Source organism: Hyalella azteca, unplaced genomic scaffold, assembly GCF_000764305.2.
Source record: "Hyalella azteca isolate HAZT.00-mixed unplaced genomic scaffold, Hazt_2.0.2 contig629, whole genome shotgun sequence".
In the NCBI taxonomy this organism is placed as follows: domain Eukaryota; kingdom Metazoa; phylum Arthropoda; class Malacostraca; order Amphipoda; family Hyalellidae; genus Hyalella; species Hyalella azteca.
The window spans coordinates 5253-26838 of NW_025930969.1; the positions used below are offsets into that span (position 1 = coordinate 5253).

The 21586-nt window shown below is 35.5% G+C and overlaps 2 protein-coding genes across 2 annotated transcripts; one reads left to right on the forward strand and one right to left on the reverse strand.

Annotated features, from left to right (window-relative positions):
- Window positions 1-950: 950 nt before the first annotated feature.
- On the reverse strand, window positions 951-15633 carry LOC108673415 (pre-mRNA-processing factor 39). The gene is made up of 12 exons (XM_018161239.2): window positions 15539-15633; window positions 10922-11221; window positions 9320-9658; window positions 8326-8451; window positions 6851-7005; window positions 6541-6666; window positions 5958-6192; window positions 5218-5487; window positions 4674-4809; window positions 3762-4263; window positions 3398-3523; window positions 951-1942 (listed from the first exon to the last, which is right to left on the reverse strand). Exons 2-12 carry the CDS (start codon window positions 11210-11212, stop codon window positions 1534-1536), a joined length of 2715 nt encoding a protein of 904 aa, XP_018016728.1. The 5' UTR covers window positions 11213-11221; window positions 15539-15633; the 3' UTR covers window positions 951-1533.
- Window positions 15634-16037: 404 nt separating this feature from the next.
- On the forward strand, window positions 16038-19112 carry LOC108673416 (probable small nuclear ribonucleoprotein Sm D2). Its single transcript, XM_018161240.2, has 4 exons — window positions 16038-16148; window positions 16410-16524; window positions 18069-18226; window positions 18529-19112. The coding sequence occupies exons 1-4, from the start codon at window positions 16144-16146 to the stop codon at window positions 18608-18610; spliced, it is 360 nt and encodes a 119-aa protein (XP_018016729.1). The 5' UTR covers window positions 16038-16143; the 3' UTR covers window positions 18611-19112.
- The last annotated feature ends 2474 nt before the right edge of the window (window positions 19113-21586 follow it).

Sequence of the window (21586 nt, forward strand, 5' to 3'; positions counted from 1 at the left end):
TTGGAAGTTCAGTATTTGAGATGGGCCAGACTCCTTCAAAAATGGTACTTCAAATGAAATACCGGCTTTATGCGTTTTATTTAGTGAACATAGCTTGGTTTTCATCCATTTGTAAGTAGAAGCATGCGTTGGAGCAGGCAGTGAGTGGTTTGTAACACTTCATCGGCCGTGCTCGTGGTGGTTTTCTATGTTCCTGTGCGCAGCTGAGTGCAGGAAGTTGCACTGCCCTGAGATTTGTAGCACATCCGCTGCTTTGGGATGCTCTTACGAACTTGAGAGTGCGTCTAGCCGATTGGTAAATGCTACGACAGAAGCCATAGGTCAGAATTAGTCATTGCTCTTCCCTTTTAGTGCGCTACACGGTCTTCATTTTTTGCCGAGTTGATTCGGTTAGTAAAGTCTTCATGTGAATAGCTTGGGCGAGTCATGTCCCATATTGGCGCTTATTTAGTCTCTTGCGCGGAAGATATTTTAGACAATTGCAGGTCTTAATCACTTTATTGCGAGTTAAGAGACTTCATAGTTTTTTGCAATCCGTAATCTTTGTCGGTTTGCCCCTCAACGTCCGTTCTATTCATACATTGCGTCTTTACTTCAAACCGGACGTCTCTAGCTGCTACATTGGAGGTTTTTGAGCTGTTCAAGAACTGGTGTAGAAAGTATGTTCGTTCGGGTTGGCGCAGTTTTTTCACCTCTGATCTGATCGAACCCCGTGGTTCTCGAGTAGCAGCAGAATATCTGGTCTTCCGCTCATTCCTTCTGTTTGCTCTTGTCTAGGGCAGCACCTCTGCCGCTTTGCTGATGGAAAAGGTCACTATTTCCCCCTTGAGATTCTGGTTTCTTGCCGTAATATCGTGTACAAGAAAGGAGTTCAAGGCAGAGTTTATTTTGCTATAAGTTTCTATTCAAAATAAATTTATAGCAAATTTTTGGGAAAATGAAAGCAAGTATGATTGACAGAAATTCATAGACATTTTAGAAGTACACTTTTAGCTAATCGAGTAGGTAACTACCAACTCAAGATATGCGCAGGGAGAGGCGAGACTTGTTTCCACAAACAAATAAGATTGGAATGCAAGAACTGTGAGGCAAGTGATAGTTGAAAATGGGCTACATGAAACTTGAATTTTGAGAGATTTCACAAAAGATCGAACGACTGACAGCTTTCCATTACAATTGGAAAATGACTCACCCTAACAATTCAACACAATTAGATTCAAATTACCAGCATTATTATCAAGATATATTAGCAGAAGCCTTCGCTCTACACGTATCACAAAACGTCAAACGGTTGGAACATAGCATTACAATACAAAAATGTAGCTTGAGAACGACATTGTTCAAGAATACATACAAGTGCAGACACATGAAACCTATTCAAGTGACATACTATTCACACAATATCTTGCTGAAAGTAATTAAAATGCACCTCCAATTAAATGTAACGAAATTAGGCGAATACATTAATGACACTCGAAAGGAAGGTAATTACGGCCAATGAAACTTCCTAGGACGATAAACGATTTTTTGAGCCTATCTTTGACCGTAGTAATTAGGATAGCCGCCCCATCCTTGCTGGTTGTAGCCATAGCCTTGTTGCTGCTGCTGAGGAGGGTAACCCCAACCCTGGTACTGTTGCTGAGGAGGATATCCAGACTGCTGGTAGTTCTGGTTGTATCCACCACCGTAGCCACCTGGCTGAGATTGTGGAGGTGGGTGTTGAGGAGGAGGCTGATGTGGTGGAGGAGCTCCAATGCCTCCAACGGCATTGGGGGGAGGATATTGGGTATAATTATTAATGCCACCACCCAGACCTTGATTGAAGCCTCCACCACCGACGTTACCGTTGTGCTGATGACCACCCGAGTGACCGCCTTGTGAGTAATGCTTGTCACTGCTCTGTGAGTACGACTTGTTCCGCTTATCGCGACGGTGGTCAGAGCTGCACAATTCAAACACATTAGATTTGCGGAAATTCAACTAGGCTTCATGATAAAAAAAACTCGAGACGCATACATAAATAAATACTAGTCGTTAGATTAAACTGAGGTGATGAAACTGGAGCAGACTTGCACTTTGAGAGCAGAGAATTTAAAAGCGGACTCCTGCGCCTGAATGGACCAGGCTGTGCCTGGAGCACCAGACATTTAAGGGGAGCGTCTGGGTGGGGAAAAAACTTTTTTGTTTACAGACGGATCGTCTTGAAACTTGGTACACATATATAAAGCAGAATTCTAAGACGTTTTTGTTCGTGCAAATTTTTCGAAAAAAATGATAGAAAACGTGAAATTCTTAGAAAACGGCCAAAAAGGGGGTACAGTAGAAAACTATCTCCTCCTACGATTTTGAAGCTACAACATCGAGACGCATATCATTCAATGCGTAAGGACCATATCTTTCGATTCGTCGTAGCTTTTTTCGAATTTCGAATTTTTGTGGATGTGGGAGCATTTTCCCCAAAATTTTCGAAAAATTTGCTTTTTTGCAATTTCCGCCTCAAATATTTTCAAAACTATAACGAAATTCGAAAAAACTACGACGAATTGATACATATTTTAATTACGAATCGAATGGTATATCTCACATTGCTGTAGATTCAAAACTCTAGGAGGAGATAGGTTTGCCGTGACAAAAAGTTAACTTTTCAGGACAGCGCGACAAAGTCCCGCGCGCATAGGAATAGCCAATCAATGTAGCAAGGCTATGAAACTAAGCGTTACTGGAGCATGATTCCTGTCGAGGATGGTGGGAGCGACTGCTAGCACACCACCCCGTAGGACGCCAGTCGGGCTACTGAAGCTCCGCTCTAGCAGTCTATTTATAGTGCTCGGTGGCTAATTTCACCTATCTAATTTGTGAAAGAACTCCCCCACCTCCCTCCCTTTCATGATCTGCCCTGAACGCATAAATCAACGTACAGAGGTGGTTTTGGTACCGTTGGATAGCTTAGAAATAGAATGTAAGCTTTAAGATGAGACTAAAAACCGAAAAAGGCAAAATTTCGATTTTGGACCCAGACGCTCCCCTTAAATGCATCTGACATAACTGAAGACCGTACATCCGTCGCGAAATAGATATCTACCTAAAATGGATGTTAACCTTTTACTAGTACTGGCCATATGCTAGGATATTTAAAACTATAATTCCTGCACTAATTTTCAGTTTCTTCAAGTGGCGAACAAATGAAGACGAGAAATACGCAGCTATCAGCGGCAGGCTGGACTATTTAATATTCCATCAATGTCATTTTTCAATTCTTCAGGGAAGAAGAATTACATTAGTCTACAAATCAAAAATGCTATAGCCCTTACAAAAGTAACTAAAACCATGAAAAAAACAATAAAAAATTATCAAACAAAGCTTTGAAATGATACAAAGTAAGGTGCATGCAAAATACCTGCTGGAGTGATCAGATTGATCAGGTTTCTCCATCTGGGAATCCTCGGCATTCTCTTCAGCAGTCATGCCTTGCTGACGCAGTTCTAGTTTCAATTCTCGGACGATTTTAGATGCCTGGCTCAAGCTGTAGAGATTAACACGCGTTAGAAAAATCTGAATTATGTTTATTAATATAGGAAATCTAATTTAAATGTCAACTCTACGTGAGTCGCTAAGCTGTGATGGCTGCATATCTTCTATGGTACGAAAGTATGTAAAAGTTTTCTTAGCAGTGGAAATATACCTTCGTTCCCATCCCAAGCTAACTGACAGCAACTGATTGCACTCTCAATGGAGCCACAAGATGTTCCCAAAGGCCTCACCTTACACCGGGATGCCCGCATTCGGACACAAACTGAAGATATCTGTGTGCGAAGGCGACCCTGGTACGTGGTTGGAAGATAGATGAGAAACCAGTTTTTAGAGCCTCAGCTGCCACTAAGAAGTTCGGAGGAGTACAGGCCATAGCCTGCTCCACCAGTGCCCACACGATCATTTCCAGACTCTGGTGGTCATTTTCAGCGGGTTTTGTTTCACCTTTGATGTGCTCCTCCAACTCAGCTTTGAGCAGCTCAGTTCCTTTAGCGCTGTTCTCGCGAAATAGTGTCAGAAAACGAGCATATTTCACCAGTAAATTGGCATACGACAGCGACAGGCCTTTTTCTTTGCTTCTGAATATATCAAGACTGAAGTTGAAAAGCATATCAGCTTTCTCAAGATCTCCTCTTCGACGCTCAACAGCGACGGCCTGAAGGTGAGGTTCAAGAGCGTCTGGCAAATTGGCCTGTAGATCTGACAGCAGTTCCAGGGCTCGATTCACGTTACCTTCAAAGAGGAGATATAGTCAAATCAAAATTTCCAGATATCATTGATGAATCAACAGCCACGAGCTCTGCCAGCGTTATTTCCTCACTTCGCAAGATGAAATGTATTAATTAAACTAAATTTGAGAATTATACATTCCCAGTACACAGAGGAACACAACAAGCAAGCATCGAGAAAAATAAAACTGCTTACCTGGCATACGTTGCCAAATTTATAAAAACAATGAAAATGACCTCAAGGACAGGACCAAGTAAAAAAAATGATGCACTAACCAACCTATCAACAAATCTACAAACGCAAGAAATCAAGAATTATGCAAGTTAATATTCCTGTTCCTACGTCGTCAGCGTCTTGACACAAACGTCAAGTAATGTAATTGAAAAATTAACACCAGTATCATGTCTACTGACCAGATTCTTCTTCGAAAGTCGCCCAGCTGAGATGAGGCTTAAGCTTGTCCTTCAGGTGGATGTTGCAGGCGCGCTCGTAGACGCTTCTAAGCTCCTCGGGAGTTGTGGTCTCCTGACCCTCCAGGTAATGCAGGTACTGCAGCCAAAAAGATAATTTCAAAAATCATAGCACATAGTAATCTCTTATACATTTAGATGTTTTTTGAAATTAAATAAAATTGAAGTTAACTTCACAACGAAAATTAATAGGAATTTCATTGATAAATGTGGGTTGAAACGGGTCATTCATTAATTAACATTACATTAATTTGAATAATATTAATCATACAGTGAAAAAACTTAAGGGAGGAGAAATGGGCTCGTGGAAAAGCAGATCCAGATTAAATGGTAGATAAATTAAACTGGGTCGAGAAACATAGGATACTTTTTTGCCATCAAATAAAAACAAACAACGCTAAACAAATACGGACCAGTAGAATCTAAGGCTGTTATAATTTAATTTTGAAATGAATGCTCAAATTTTGAACGAGCTCGAAAATCTCACCCTCATCCAGAACTCTTCATAGAGAGCAGCAGCAATAAGGCATCTTTCAAAGAGAGTCTTGATACGCTTCTCATTGCCTTGCTTTATTTCAAAGTGAAGGTAATCCCGCCAAGCCTGAAGTTGAGAGCGCTCAAGAGGCTTCACATGGAAATAAGGTCGCTTGATAGCATCTTCATAACTCCAGCGCTTCTTCACCTCAGCAGTGCTCTTCTCGTGTAAGACCTCACGGGCCTTGATGATCAGTTGCTGTATGCTTTTGTTTTCTTCTTCCTGTCAAAAGAAAATTAAATTTGAGTAACCGAGTCAACACAAAGTTTAATGATGCATGGGAATTTCACACTAGCTCCGTATTATACAGAATTTTGATGCCATTCAGAACAGAATAGCAAGGAGTTTCCAAGACTTGATCTGAAATTTTAGCTCGTACTTGTATTCTAGCTATCCTCATATATATAGAAAACCATCTTGTTGCGTATTTTAAAACATATTTCAGAATTGAAGCAATATAAGCTGCAAGGTTTCATTGCAAGAAACTATAATGTAGAATTTTATTTATCTTTATCAATGTCTACTGAATAAATTGAAGTGCAAGTTGGTCGCTCAATAAAAGAATTTCAAGTACCATTTTGCCAGCTTACAAAAACAGTCTTGAAGAACGTAGCACATTCTAGAAAAAGATTCAAAATTCCCATTATTCCCAGATCGCCCTTTAAAACATTCATAGCTCATGAAATACTGACATTAGCAGGAGGTTCATTGGAGATCGTAGTCTCATCAGCATCAGCTGAGGCAAGGCCATCATCTTCTACACCCGGAGGAGCCTCAATCCCATCGTCTTCAGGAGCAGCAGCGGCAGTAGCGTCTTCTCCATCAGCATTGGTCTCAGAAGGCACACGCAGGCTGCGCTTGTGAGTGTGGTACTCCTCAGCTGGAATCACCTCGTTTGCGGGGTGCTTGCGAATGTGGTCTTGGAACCTGTCAGAATAATTGCTCATTAATATAACAGATGCGGTCTTGGAACTTATAAAATAGTAGTTAATATTAATAGAGCTTTTCCGGTATTAATGATAATCAAAGCTTGATACTTTTTCGATGCGTCAAAGGATGTAAGATTCAGAAGTCACTTAAAATTTGCACAAAGTAAATTTGATAAAATAGAGCAATTAACGCATGAACTTAATTATTTAACCACAGTAGGCAAGGCTATCATTTTTTGCATGTCCACATTTACAAAGTAATTAAAAAGTGCATACTCTTTCTTCACGTGGTTATATCAAAGTTGTTAAAGAAAGCTTCTACCGTGACACAACACAAATAACTCACTTGGTCCAATGGGTGAGGTATTTGGACACAGGCATAGCTAGTAGACGATCGTATACACACGTCACCCTCAGCCAACGCTTGTTGCTGCTCTCCCAGTTGATGAAAGCATCCCACATCTTATCAGATCTGGAATTGGTTTCTGAATTAGAACAATAAACACAGGAAATGGAGTGAAGCCAATGAATTAACTTTTGTTAGAAGTCTTCAATAATCATCGGCACTTGCGCAAATTAGAGCGAATTCAAAGAGTGATAATCAATTGGAGGTAATAAATTAGGTAAAGAGAGGTATGACATCATCCACATTTCACCTGAACTCCATGCCACAAGCTTCTACAGCTCTGTCAAACTGCAGTCGCACGAAGTGCTCGTCCTGAGGTTCATTATAGTTGTGTGTGACGTAGTCAAGGTAGTGCACCCACAGGTCAACGCTCAGAGGGATAGCAGCAAGACCATCCTCAAACACCTTCAGATTGTATCGGCAGCAGCAGCAGGTGTGGCCGAGACGAGGCGGACAGAAGAGCACAGCAACAGAAGTGAAGAAAAGAACTGATGAGTCATTTGCATAGAATAGCCTATTCCTGCTTTGAAAATAAACACATGATTATGGATGACACGTCGCAGAGAACCTGACTTGGCTGTTGGCAGTTCAGAGATTCAAATTGTCAGGAAAACAGGCACATGTAAAAGAGACACAAACATCACGTAGAGCTAGAGTATGATCAGCGCAGTAAAGGACACATTTTCGGCAGACATTATTAACAGAACCACAGAACAATCTGATTCAAGGCCAGTGTAGGGCATGCTTTAATTGCTGCACTTGCATGGCGCACGGATGAGTTATTATAAATTATACTAGAAACAACTAGGTAATTCAATTGCAGACCCAATCTGGCCAGATTTTGAATGACAGAAGTCTTTTACTTCAACACGGAATACGCAAAAAATAATAAATAAGCAGTAACGAGAAAATTTGGATGAAGCCTTGCAAGACAGCAAGCAACACAGTCCTTTGAAAAGATTTGAACATTAGGTTATGTGGAGATCAATAGTGTAGCAGCAATTCTGGGACGAAGATACCTACTGCACGGAAGTGTCAGCTCACACAGAGTAGCAATGAGGCAGCAGATGCAAGGAGGCAGAAGAGACTTGGACGTGCCAGAGATGTCCAAATCCTTGCATGAAGACTTTTACAGCTGTCGTGGTTGAGGTGTCCACCGTACACTCTTAACTATCGAAAGCTACCTATACCTACCACCACCAACTATAAGACATTCCCGTTACCATACTGTGATATTCTTCTCCCGCTCATCAAGTTATGTAGTACCTGTATTTAGCGCCCTCAACACAGTCACACACGATATAGCTCAATATCAACCAACTGTATTAGATATGAATATGTAACAGATATTGCACAGCTTTCAAAAATTTAGTGGCACAGCCTTCCAAGTGATGGATACAAACTTTTGTAACCTCGATGCAGAAATACCGTCATTATTCAATCTAGCCCTGTAAGGGAATTATATTTTCTATTAATATGTTGTAATCTGAAGTGAATATTTACAATCCATAATGCAGTAAAAACCCCTTTTTGCATGCACATCATAGCATCACCAATAAGATTTTTAATCATGGTTCAGTGTGTTCAAAATTGTCGCCGCTTAAAAATGTAAAAATCACATATTTGGCAGTTCAGCAGAAGCGTGTGCAACTCATTGCTCAATTACTCCATCGGTAGCTTGATAATCCAGGCTATGAATTTGTTCATAAAGGCTAACTTAATTACCTGCATTGTGGTTTCTTTGGTGCCTTTCCTCTTCTCCAGGTCAGCATATTTCTTCCAGTAGCCATAGCAATAGGGATACCGGGCAAAGAAGGCTGTGTATGATTGACGTCCACACTCCAGGTCGCTCTGCGGAGCAATCACACTATTTAATATATATTTAGATTCAAGGAGCCAGCTTCATCGAGGGGAGAAAGGCCGGAGATGAGTAAACAGAAAATCATTAGATGTTCACTCAACAGAGTGACGTACAGTCAGGCACGAGCACATGGATAATACAAATTATCCAGTCACAAAAATTTTTATTACCAGGCTGTAAATTGCCTCAAATGGGTGACACATTTTCTCCAAACGAAACAAGAAATTCTTATGCCAATTCGAAACTAATACGAGTCATTTCATAAAACTTTAATCACAAACCGCCGGGATACTGAGGAGTGTTTGTAATTTCACCTCGAAACTGTCGTCTCAGCCTTCCTTTGCATTATTTCTTGCAAAGATCGAGCCAACTATAGCCTGTGGAATCAGTTGTGAATGTTAGCATTATCTCGTCCATGGATACTTTATGCCATTAATTTGAATACCAACACCAAAATAAATGCATTATGAGGAAATTATGAAGATAGGCTACTTATGAAGATTAGCTACTTACTAAATAATCCAGTGTAACCAGAATACACACAAAAGAATGCCATCACCCAAAATTGATAGACTCTTGTACATGATCGCACAGTAAACATTAGTGGACACAAGGTAGATCAGGTTAAAGTTCAGTCCTACTAAATGATAATAATTTGGTGCATTCATTCATGACAATCCTTAGCCAGTACGAATTTTAAACCATTAATCTCTTACTTGCAACTGTAGATTTACTCTTTAGAACAGAAATAAGAATTAGTTTCACACAATAAAGAACCATTCATGATCTAAAAATGGTCAAAAAATTCACTTTTTTGGAAAGGATATTGTAACTGTGTCTGTAGATACTCTTATTCACCTGCTGGTCCACGTGCTGGAGCAAGTTGGTCCAAGCTTGGAAGTCTTTAGGGTTCTCAGTAGCAGCATTCCAAAGCTTGGTGAACTCGTCAATCTTCCTCTGCTTAGCGGCTCTTTGCTTCTCCTCTTCATCAGCTTCTGCATTGCTTTTGTCTTCCTCATTAGTCTCCTCAGTGCAAGGTGAAGACCTCTTCACACCCACCACCACAGCAGTGCCCTCAGACTCATCAGCACTCCTGCTGTTCTGGGTGTCTGCCTGTTCCTCTCCTCCAGATGTCGCCTCCTCCATAGATACTTCAGCTACGTCTGACTCTTGCATGCTGCCATTGGTGTTAATGTCCTGTGGGGCCAGGTTAAAGATTTATATCCTTCCTGATACAGGTATATACCAAGCAGCATCCAGAAAATACAATTTTGACAAGGAAAGACTGGTAGATGATTTGATACGAGACACAAAGACTCAGGTTCAACAAATTAGGGTGTCTGTGAGTGCTTCAAGTTGCACTGTGTTTGACGAGCAAAAATAAACTTCAGTCTCCCCTGAATATCTTCAATTATCTTGTCATCTTTACAACCTCATGTCATTTTTCTGACAAAAGGAGTTGAATTCTTGATTTGAATGAATTAATCGATGAACATGAAATAAAGAAATAAAGGATTTGTAAGTACTATTCAAGTTTAATAATTTTCAGGATATCTGTCCTATGTAGAGAGTACAATGTTACTATTTCCGTGATAGAACGGTTAATAAAATTCAGTTGAACTGTTCATGATAGTAAAGATGTTCTTGCAATGAATTCCACACTTCTTTCTTCTGACTACAAGCTTTAGATAGTAGTCAAAATTGTTACGCTTATAGCAATTTTAATGCAGTCAAATATTTAAATGCAAAGCATTTGAAGCCAGCAGACTAATTTAGATGAGCCTAGTACACTAATAGACAAAAATCAGGTGTTGAGAGTGGAAAGCACATTGACAAATTAGCAATACCTGTGCACTTTGCATTATTAACAATATGCATGAATTTTAATCTTGACTCAAAAGATATATACATTGTAAAGGAGCAGTTGTGAAAATAAATTACCTGATGAGCATGAAAAAGGCAAGGCCTTAACCTTATTTACAACTAGATTCACAAGAGCCAGTCCTGTAGAAGGATGTCATAGGAACCAACTAAGCAAAAACCTAAATATGCTTTACTGCATATGCCCTAAATTTGTTTTGATGCATATTGAGGAAGCTGTGCCATGTGCCCCAACTATTACTGTTAGCACTTGAATTTAGGACTTGTAATACATTACACTTTTAATCTAAGAGTGAGACCTGCAGGTAAAAAACTAAAAATACCACAAAACATATCTACCTCTCTATGAATTTAACTTGAATCATATGTAATATACATAAATCATCATTATTAATAATAATATTATTAAATAATAAATTTCAATAATATTTATAAATATGAAATATTAAATGCTATTAAAAAAACAGAAGAGTTGAAATTAGTGAAGGTTGAGATGAGTCCCCCTGCTGATTGTGTTCATAGCAATTTTTAATAACTAAGATATATAAATTTTAGACGGAGAAATAAATAATTTCTTACCGGCCAGTTCTGAGGAGCAGCAACAGGCTCAGGCACACCGGTGGGAGCCATCACAGGCTTTGGAACATCTTCAGAATTGGCTTCTTCAGACTCTTGCATAGCTTCAGCTGTGAAGGCTGCAACAGCTGCAGCTTTCTTTGCTTCCAGTTCTAGCTCTTGCTCCCGCAGTTGAGACTGCAGTTCAAGTTCTTGTTGTTGCAGCTGCTTCTCAAATGAGTCAACTGAGTTGGCATCTCCTTCACTGCCAAACTGCATGTCTTCAGTGTTGCTGCCTGGTGATTCAGCCATCATGCAAGAGATCTGCAATATGATAAAAAATTAAAAACATAGTTTATCATTAGGCATTAGGTTTATCATAAATAAAAAATGCATGGGACAGTTACTATATTCATACAAATACTTGATTCATTTATAGTATATGTCATTCATATGTATATCATATCACATACCTATACAATGAATAAATTAATGACAATTTTAGCAGATACTTGTATGAAGAAATAAGGAATTAATATTGATTAACATTATTTTAATTGAAATCAGGGTTGGCGATTTTTTTTTTATTTTAAAAAAAAAAAATAAAAAAAAATAAAAAATCAATGATTTTTTTTATTTTTTCATGATTTTTTTGATTTATTTGATTTTTTTTTATTTTTTCAACTTTTTTGTCTTTTTGAAGTGTTATTTTTTATGTTGCAATTAGCCTACTAACAATAACAGTATATGGATCATAATGGATGGCTAAAAAGGACACCTATTGCCTTCAATAATGGCCAACAGGCCAAGGTGGTGTTTACCACTTAGGGATTTTCGGGTAAACAATTATTGATAAGTCTATTCATTAACTTTGTAAAGTTTGTATGGAGCAAGGTAATGAGCTAAATATTGACCATTTAACTGGCTTCAATATACAAAAACACTTCAGGAATGCAGATCTCCTAAACATTGAAGAGTAACATAACAGATAGGTAGCTGATAGCACAGTGCACAGCACTATCAATAGATCTACTAGTTTTATGTCCTATAAATCTACCAGAGTCTACCCTCTATACACACCGACTAGCAGTGACTTGAGTGACTGACTGCACTGTTCCCATTTAAATCAGACCAATAAACCAATACTAAACATAAACTGAACGATAACCAAACAAACCTCATACGCCTTGAAACGAGACTTAAGTTATGAGAAAATCTAATAGGTACTATTTGAAATAAACATGTGCACAATTCAAATATTTTATATCCATTCACTGCATTTAATAATTTTAGATATAGCCTTATAATTGTAATTGTTTTGTTTCTAGTTTTAAATTCACATATTTAAAGATTGAAATTAAATATTTTAATTAGAATACTCATATTAGGGTGGAAAATCTTTCTAATTGCCTAAAAGGTCAATACAATCTCAACCTCTCAATATACAGGGTGGGGGAGAACCGATTGAGCAGTTTTGAGGTAAAATAAAAGAGTAATGGAGGTACATGAAGAAGAAAGTTTATTTTCCTAGAGGTTAGCATAACATATCATTTAGAATACTTATGTTTTGAAACAATATCTGGAAGATGGGGACCATTAGCAGCAACACACTGTGGAGTTGTTCTCAGAGTAGGGAGTAACCGTAACGGTGAATTCTGATCGCTATGCTGCAATGTTGCAAAATTTCTAGCAGCCCATGATGGACGAAAACATTATTGAAAATGAAGCATTGGGAGACGTGTGGTTCCAGCAGCCAGCAGGATGGGGCTACAGCTCACACAGCCTGAATGTCACTCAATGTTTTGAAACGCATGTTCCCAGACTCTGAGGGGTGATTTACAGTGGCCTGCGAGGTCACCTGATTTAGGCATTTGCGATTTCTTTCTTTGGGGACATCTAAAAGAAAGGGGTTCAGAAGTAGCCCTCACACCCTCCACAGCTAAGGGAATAGATTATTGCAGCAGAGGTTATGGCCATACCTCGCCATATGTGTGAACGTGCTGTAGGTAACTTCCAAGAACGACTCCTACAGTGTGATGCAGCTAACAAACCCCATCTTCCTGATATTGTTTTCAAAACATAAGTATTCTAAATGATATGTTATGCTAATCTTGAGGAAAATAAACTTTCTTCTTTATGTACCTCCATTACTCTTATTTTGCCTCAAAACTGTTCAATCAGTTCTGCCCCACCCTGTATAAGCTAGCTAACACATTTATATTGTATATTGTTATCAATATACTATAACAAATAGTCAAATAGTTAAAGACTATTTATAGCCCTATAAGAATTAGCTAAGCTGCTAGCTATGACTGCTATGTACAATGTATTGCACACTTGATGCCTCTGTCCCAAAAACATTCAATTTATTGGAACTTAATACACACTAAAGGCAACAAGTTTATATACCAATTTGTCATTCATAGTACATTTATACTAAACCATGAATAACAATACCTCAATATGAATTAAAGATTGCCACTCAATTTATTTAAATATATGAAAAAATCAAAAAAAAAAAAAAAAAAAAAAAAAAAAAAAAAAAAAAAAAAAAAAAAAAAAAAAAAAAAAAAAAAAAAAAAAAAAAAAAAAAAAAAAAAAAAAAAAAAAAAAAAAAAAAAAAAAAAAAAAAAAAAAAAAAAAAAAAAAAAAAAAAAAAAAAAAAAAAAAAAAAAAAAAAAAAAAAAAAAAAAAAAAAAAAAAAAAAAAAAAAAAAAAAAAAAAAAAAAAAAAAAAAAAAAAAAAAAAAAAAAAAAAAAAAAAAAAAAAAAAAAAAAAAAAAAAAAAAAAAAAAAAAAAAAAAAAAAAAAAAAAAAAAAAAAAAAAAAAAAAAAAAAAAAAAAAAAAAAAAAAAAAAAAAAAAAAAAAAAAAAAAAAAAAAAAAAAAAAAAAAAAAAAAAAAAAAAAAAAAAAAAAAAAAAAAAAAAAAAAAAAAAAAAAAAAAAAAAAAAAAAAAAAAAAAAAAAAAAAAAAAAAAAAAAAAAAAAAAAAAAAAAAAAAAAAAAAAAAAAAAAAAAAAAAAAAAAAAAAAAAAAAAAAAAAAAAAAAAAAAAAAAAAAAAAAAAAAAAAAAAAAAAAAAAAAAAAAAAAAAAAAAAAAAAAAAAAAAAAAAAAAAAAAAAAAAAAAAAAAAAAAAAAAAAAAAAAAAAAAAAAAAAAAAAAAAAAAAAAAAAAAAAAAAAAAAAAAAAAAAAAAAAAAAAAAAAAAAAAAAAAAAAAAAAAAAAAAAAAAAAAAAAAAAAAAAAAAAAAAAAAAAAAAAAAAAAAAAAAAAAAAAAAAAAAAAAAAAAAAAAAAAAAAAAAAAAAAAAAAAAAAAAAAAAAAAAAAAAAAAAAAAAAAAAAAAAAAAAAAAAAAAAAAAAAAAAAAAAAAAAAAAAAAAAAAAAAAAAAAAAAAAAAAAAAAAAAAAAAAAAAAAAAAAAAAAAAAAAAAAAAAAAAAAAAAAAAAAAAAAAAAAAAAAAAAAAAAAAAAAAAAAAAAAAAAAAAAAAAAAAAAAAAAAAAAAAAAAAAAAAAAAAAAAAAAAAAAAAAAAAAAAAAAAAAAAAAAAAAAAAAAAAAAAAAAAAAAAAAAAAAAAAAAAAAAAAAAAAAAAAAAAAAAAAAAAAAAAAAAAAAAAAAAAAAAAAAAAAAAAAAAAAAAAAAAAAAAAAAAAAAAAAAAAAAAAAAAAAAAAAAAAAAAAAAAAAAAAAAAAAAAAAAAAAAAAAAAAAAAAAAAAAAAAAAAAAAAAAAAAAAAAAAAAAAAAANAGGTAAAAGGACTGAGCAGAGCTGAGATCATGGCTGAAGCTTCTTAACCAATGTCATAATTGTCATTGTCATTTTTTACGTCATTGATATCATTCTGGAACCAATGTAAGTAACTAAGGAATTTCCCAGTTCAAATATTTATTGATATATTTATATCAATTTCAAAACTTTACATATTTCTAAAGGGAGTTGTGATGAGACCATGGGAGTCGAACTGTTGAGTTTAGACCATTGCAACTTGCAACAGGGGCCCAAGGGCCAAGGGCATGGGCCCATGGGGCCTTGCAAAGGGTTAAGACCGCGGACCGCCGCACGGCGGTGGACCGACATAAGTACCTCTCTTCATAGACTTCCACTATGACTTATAGCCTAATGAACAAATTTTGATATAGCTAAAAAACCAAACGAGTTTCATGCTGCAAATTAAACAACTATATACTTTATAAACTACCAGTAGTAATTACAGTGAAAAAGTCTTAATCTGGCTGCTGGTGGCTCCAAAAATCTAGGCTCAAATCAGATTGTCAGAATTTCAGAAAACATTTACTAGGAATATTTGCTTGAAATTGCATTTCACATCTTTAAACAATAAACATTAATTCATATTTGATTGCATAGTAATACATTGTATTTAATTTCTTCGATTGCATGTTTGGGAGAAAAAATTAGCAAAGAAGTCTTTAAAACATTAGCCTACACTGCTGAGTGCTGCCTACTTCATAATTCATATCACAGAACCTAATTACCTAGGTTATTTGACACAGATTCTCAGTCTCAGGCCTTGGAAAAAGGTTCGAAGTCAATTCTAAAATTCTAAAAGGAACTAATTTTACGACATGACTTCCATAGAACTTACAAAATAAATTTCAGTAATAATAAAAAATTAAGCACTTACCACTCAAAATGCAATCGACAGTTTCTACGCAAATATATAGTTCGCCACGCAACACCAACGAAACCCGGCACACGCTTCGACTGTAAAGATGGCGTCGCAATATTCTAGACTCTAGAGGAACCAGAATGAAGATTAAAGACCATTCTTTTCAGTATAATTAAAAATACCCTAAATCGACAGGAATTGAATCTTCAAGGTATCATCTAATTTGTAACATGTTGATCATTATAATTCATTTTACGTTAAAAGAAACGATAAAATATCATTCGCATAATTTATAAGTTGTTTATTTGATAAGTAACAGAAAACACATGTCGGGATGATATATGGTGTATGAATATTCTCTGGAAAATTTATCATGCCTCATTACATAAAATGTAATTTTAATCAACATGAAATCTATTGTAAGTTAAATAGTCGATTTTATTTCAAAATTAAAAGGTTGCAAATGAAGGAACTTTCATCTTATAAGGTATTTTCTTCCGTGCGGGCACTTGAGGCTTTGAGCATCGTGTTTGGCAACACATGTAAACAATTTTTGCGAGCGGGAGCTAAACGTTTTTGAAGTCAGTGATTTGTCACTATCAAACAAAAAGTTCACAGCAATGGCGTAAGTTACTATTTAAACGTGTAAAATAGTGGGCAGGTCATTTTTCATTATTTTATTTCGATGTTTGATGTTGTTACGAATAGAAACTTGATTGAAGTTGATTCTCATGTCATGGCATTCTGTTCAAATTTCAACATGCTTCCTAACTAACTCAAGCCTGCATGTATATCTTGCTTTTGGAAAGAAGCTGCAGCATAAAACTTCATTCAATTGTTCTTTGCTTAGTGTTGTATGTTTATTATAAAAAAGGTGATATTCTAGGACTACTAAGAAGAGGAGTGACATGACTCCAGAGGAGCTGGCAGCTATGGAAAAAGAAGAATTTGCAACTGGGCCCCTGCGGATCCTCAATGAGTCTGTGCAGAATAATACACAGGTTGGTTAAGCGGTAAAATTTTAAAAGCTATTTACTTATAAATATGGACAGTTGTATTTTTATTTGACTGGCCTTTGGCCCTCCTATTACTACCTAAATAGAAAAAGTAAACTGCAATCAGAAGCCCCCCCAAAAAATTAATAAATAACATAAATAAATTATAATAATGTTTGATTGTTTTCCGTAGAATTGTATATATAATATAATTTATTATTTCATCATCATTTTTTTAGACTGCCATTGAAAATGTATTTTTATACTAGCTTTGTATGATAGCAAACAAAAAATTCCTAGAATTTCTGAAAGGGTTTCTGATAGACAGAAACTTGAATTATCTATTTTACTTTCTATGCAGCAACTAATTTTTCGTAACATTTTTGCAGATGTGAAAAAAAAATCAGAGCCCCTTTACTCCATTTTTAACTGGTGAATCACTTTCCCATTTTTCAGAAAAAATTTTTGAGCTGCAAGTTTTACATCAAATATGTTAATTTTGCCATAAAAAAACTACACAAAAAATATTCTTTTCTGTTGAGACATTTTGCTAAATATTAATGTAATTTTTGTTTTTATAGAAGTTATATTGTAGTTTTATAACATCTACCTATTACTGTAATTTGTAAATAATATCAGACATGACAGCAACTCCAAGATAATCACTGAAACTGTTTTTGGCAGAAGCATGGTACTTCTTGTTTCTACAATGATTATTTTGTTGAAAAATAATGTCTATAGAACAAAATGAGGTCCCTTCAGTTTTTATGGCAGAAATTAGCCACGTTGTATGTGAAAAACTACCTATGAGCAGTTATGGCTCATTCAAGCTTGGGTATTGCAATCACAACTTCTGTTATGGTGAACTGGAGATTATTGTACTGCCTCTTTGGTTTTGGAGCTGTGCTCTTTACTATAAATCTTTCATATAATTTTTGCAGCTCTGTATATGATTTTTAATTGAAAAAATAGATATGTATTCATCATACATAGCATGTTCAGGATTGTGCACTTGGCATGCCAGATTAATTTTTTTTCATGCTGATTGGAGTTGCTTTGAAATAGCTAAAATATGCATCCAGTAAATGCTAACTTGAAGCAAAGTTTTAACTCTCCAATTTTTTAAATTGTACAAGTAACTTGTAGAACATTTGAAGTGAGACAAGGAGTATACTAATATGCCATATTCTCACTTGTAGTGTAATATGAAAATACAATTTTATGGTAAATTTATTTTGCAGTATACAATCTGGCAGACTGGCACAGATATCAAGGATTGCTGTATGCTCAACTGTATTGTCCTGATGTGTCAGGAAATTTTTGGAAAATTGATGGCCAAGTCTTGACAGTTGTCAACTATCTTTCTGTTGAACTTAAAATCATCTATATGAATTTTTTTATAAATACTGAAAGTACATTGATGATATTCACTTTCTTTGCTTCAATTTAATCTTGTACCAATTAATATAAATATTTCAATAAGAATTTAATTTTCTTAGTGCTAATGAAAATATAATATTTATTCATTGCAAATGCTTATATTTTTTCAGATTTTGATTAATTGCCGCAACAACAAGAAGCTGCTTGGACGTGTGAAGGCCTTTGATAGACATTTCAACATGGTGCTGGAGCAGGTCACAGAAATCTGGATGGAGCAACCTAAGACTGACAAGGGACAGAAGAAGGCTAAACCTGTTAATAGAGAGAGGTGAGGTTATCAGGCGTCTTTAGCTAAGGACAAACTTGTGCGTGTAATCCAGCTAAATTAAAAAATCTAGATTTGCTTCAAACATGTATCTATTATCTTATACTACTAAGACTTTCTCCATTCCAAAACGAAATGTACGAATGAAACTGAAGAATGAATATTTTGGTCCCTATATTAAACTTTCGATATTGCTTTAGTCATCATGACTAATTGAATTTGGAAGACATAGCTTACTGATTCCATTTGTCATTCATTATTTCCTTCCTTAAAGAGAAACTGATGCATTAATTCTATCTTTCCAGATTCATCCAAAAGATGTTCCTACGTGGTGATTCGGTAATCATCGTAGTCAAGAATCCTTTAGGGCAGCAACAAACTGCATAAGAGTTTTGTTTAGTTTCAGTAAACTTTCACCTTCGGATCTCCGTTTTTATTTCAAGTCTAGTTCAAGTCTTTCTCGCGTCTCAATCATAACTGGTGTTAGTTACGAAATTGGCACCACGTCATCATATACTTGACAATACTAAATAAATTTTCAGTAATTATTCAATTTTCTGCTGTATTTTTTTGGGTGCTTAATATCATCGTTACAAAATAAGATGAATAAACATGTTTTATACTTCACGTAGAATCTTCAAGTAGCCAAACAGTGCTTGTTGAAATGTCAGTTGTCATAAAAACCAAGTAAAGGGCACAACGGAGTTTTTCTTTGATCAAATGTAATGACCACGAATGATGGTGGACTGATTTTGTTCGCATTCCATGCATACATTTGGTAGCGCGTCATCTTTCATGTTGATTAATCGTTATCTTTTTAGCTTGAAACCCCTTGTAGTAAACAGATTGTCACAATTTCAGGAATGGAAAATACACTCGTCAGAAACCACTAGTCTTGTTTCCCTAAAGAACAGTCGACTTGATCGAGAATATACTGGCTTCCATTACGTACAGAATGATAACTATTCACGTTATGATGTATAACTACATACTTGAACCCAGAGACTTGTAGGGAGGCTCGATTGTATGGGTACGCACACAGTGAAAGCAGTTTTGCCCGCGCGGGCAACCTTCTCCAACCTGCCACAAGAATGAACATAGGGTAATAATGCAAGTGTTCACAGTGAAAACCTGTACGAATAGGCTTTTGTATTCTATGGTTTCAGGCGCCAGCCTGAACAGGTAACCAGCACGCTGGCAACCTGCTTTCACTGTGTGCGTACCCTAAGGTTAGAATCTCCACAAGAACGCCAGTCGATTCCTGCCATCTGATCATTATGCCAGTCACGCACTGAACAATAATTCTCACCCTTACGACACTTTAAGAGTACATATAGTTTTGTACGAGTATACATTTCAGAAACGAACAACTTATGTTGCTTGTGGCATTTCAATCGCTTCTAACAGTTTGTAAGACCTGCAAGAATCAGGCAACAGATTTGACACTATTGAAAACGTTGGAGAGGAAAGGTCTTGTTGCAATTAATCCAAAGTTTATTTGCCAATTAGTTAAAATAATCACGTGTTACAAAAACCTACTTCTAGACATGCTCGTTTCAAGTCAAGTCTTCAGCATCAGTCTTAACAAAAGCTTCTGACTTGGACTTCAGCAAGAAATACTCTATTCCCTGAAATGAAAGTGTAATGCATATTGTGCCAAATGCATACGAGTCACTGGCGACAATTCATGGTGCACTGAATTGGGGGCATTACTGCTAATAAACATACCTCAGGTAGAATTAGAACTGCATTAAAATATTCTTGCTATGTAAGTAATTTATAAAATTGTAAGGGTATTTACAAGTTCCTGACGCATGCCCCGACCTCTTGAAATGGGAACCTGTCGAGTTGAGACAGTTTACGTGAGATTAAGCGTGAATCTGAAGTTCCCATCCTTTGTGCTGAGACAAGGCGTACAACCGGACAAACCAATAAAATTATTTCACAATAAGAACAAGAGAGATTATTACGGCAAGAATTAAAATCACATTTTAGTACAGCCGATGAATCAACATTCTACGATACCTAGGCATTCGAGAAGAACAGGTCGAGGAATATCTTATAATATGCGTCCACCGTGAACCGGTTCACACAAACGAAGACTAGTTCCTTTTACCGTGAGGCCAAAACTTATGAAGTTGAAACTAAAGAAATAAATTCACAGTAAATAAGAGTAGGAGTGGATTGAACGAAATTGAACTAAACATTGCCTCCATAACTTCAAACCTAACCTCCACAACCTAAACCTAACCAAGGAATAGCGTACATATACAGTCAATGCGCTAGTTTTCAATTGTGATGTACGTCGTCCCTAGAAATTATTAACTACAATTTGGCTTCGATACAATATAAGCTGGAATAAAATCGCAAATACAGCAATGTTTTAATCAAGATAAGGTTGCTTGAAGTCGAGCATCTAACAAGGAGCAAACTAAACGACTAAAGTGAGAACTTCATACGAAAGGAGTGATTAAAAAACGATGTCGTCGGAGCCCGAATTCTAACAATGACTAGGCCTGACTAAAACCTGCACGCAAAATGTCCAAGATAAAAAGAAAGACATGTGCCCGGGACGAGAGAATAAGAGCAGAGGTAGGTTCTCGCTACGGAGGGCAAAAAGACTTCCATCTTATACGATTGTCGAGAATAATCACGAAGATGATCATTCACCACTGGGATAACCTCAATATCACCCCAGGAGTTACTTCAGAATCAGACGAGGAATGACTCCAGGATCACGCTGCTCACCCCTCCGGAATAATCTCAGGAAACCAGCTAAGAATAGTGGCAATATTGACCCTCAGAATAGCACCATTTATCCACAGAAGATATTCTGAAAGTGACAATTGTCTAATCGACAACTTCCTGCTCAATACGAGGCAGAAAGCCAGTAGGAAATTCAAAGAAGCACGACAACATTACAAGACGAGCGATGCTAGCAATTCAAGACGTCACAAGAAGGGAATGGTTCACAAGTATAATAAGAGAGCATCACTCAAATGGGGTAAATTATCAACAATACTACCGGTACTTTTTGGACAATATTTGTGAATGTTTAAAATAAGCAACCAGAACTGAAATTCTCGCGAACCATGATCATTTCAGTCTGTTGGTAACATGCCACAATGAGCAATTAATATTACCAATGAAAATGAAGTATAACAATTCGGCAGTAATATGAAAATACAAGCGACTACAAACGTCGAGGATGTGAGCATGGTTGAACTAGTAGATATAGTTCAACCATGGATGTGAGTACCGAGTAGTGCTTGTTGATACAAACTTCAACAACTAGTGGAAAACTCGACAATACTGTGAAAAACTAGCTTGAAGAGACTAACTTGATGGAACTGTTATAACATC

Bases quoted from the DNA above. Each gene is read 5' to 3' on its own strand.
- LOC108673415 (XM_018161239.2), bottom strand. From the start codon at position 11,212: ATGATGGCTGAATCACCAGGCAGCAACACTGAAGACATGCAGTTTGGC. The intron at 8,452-9,319 runs GTGAATAAGAGT...ATTGCTCCGCAG, and splicing joins TCCAGCACGTGGACCAGCAG to AGCGACCTGGAGTGTGGACG. The intron at 6,667-6,850 runs GTGAAATGTGGA...AACCAATTCCAG, and splicing joins GCTTGTGGCATGGAGTTCAG to ATCTGATAAGATGTGGGATG.
- LOC108673416 (XM_018161240.2), top strand. The intron at 16,525-18,068 runs GTTGGTTAAGCG...ATATTTTTTCAG, and splicing joins CTGTGCAGAATAATACACAG to ATTTTGATTAATTGCCGCAA. The intron at 18,227-18,528 runs GTGAGGTTATCA...CTATCTTTCCAG, and splicing joins AAACCTGTTAATAGAGAGAG to ATTCATCCAAAAGATGTTCC.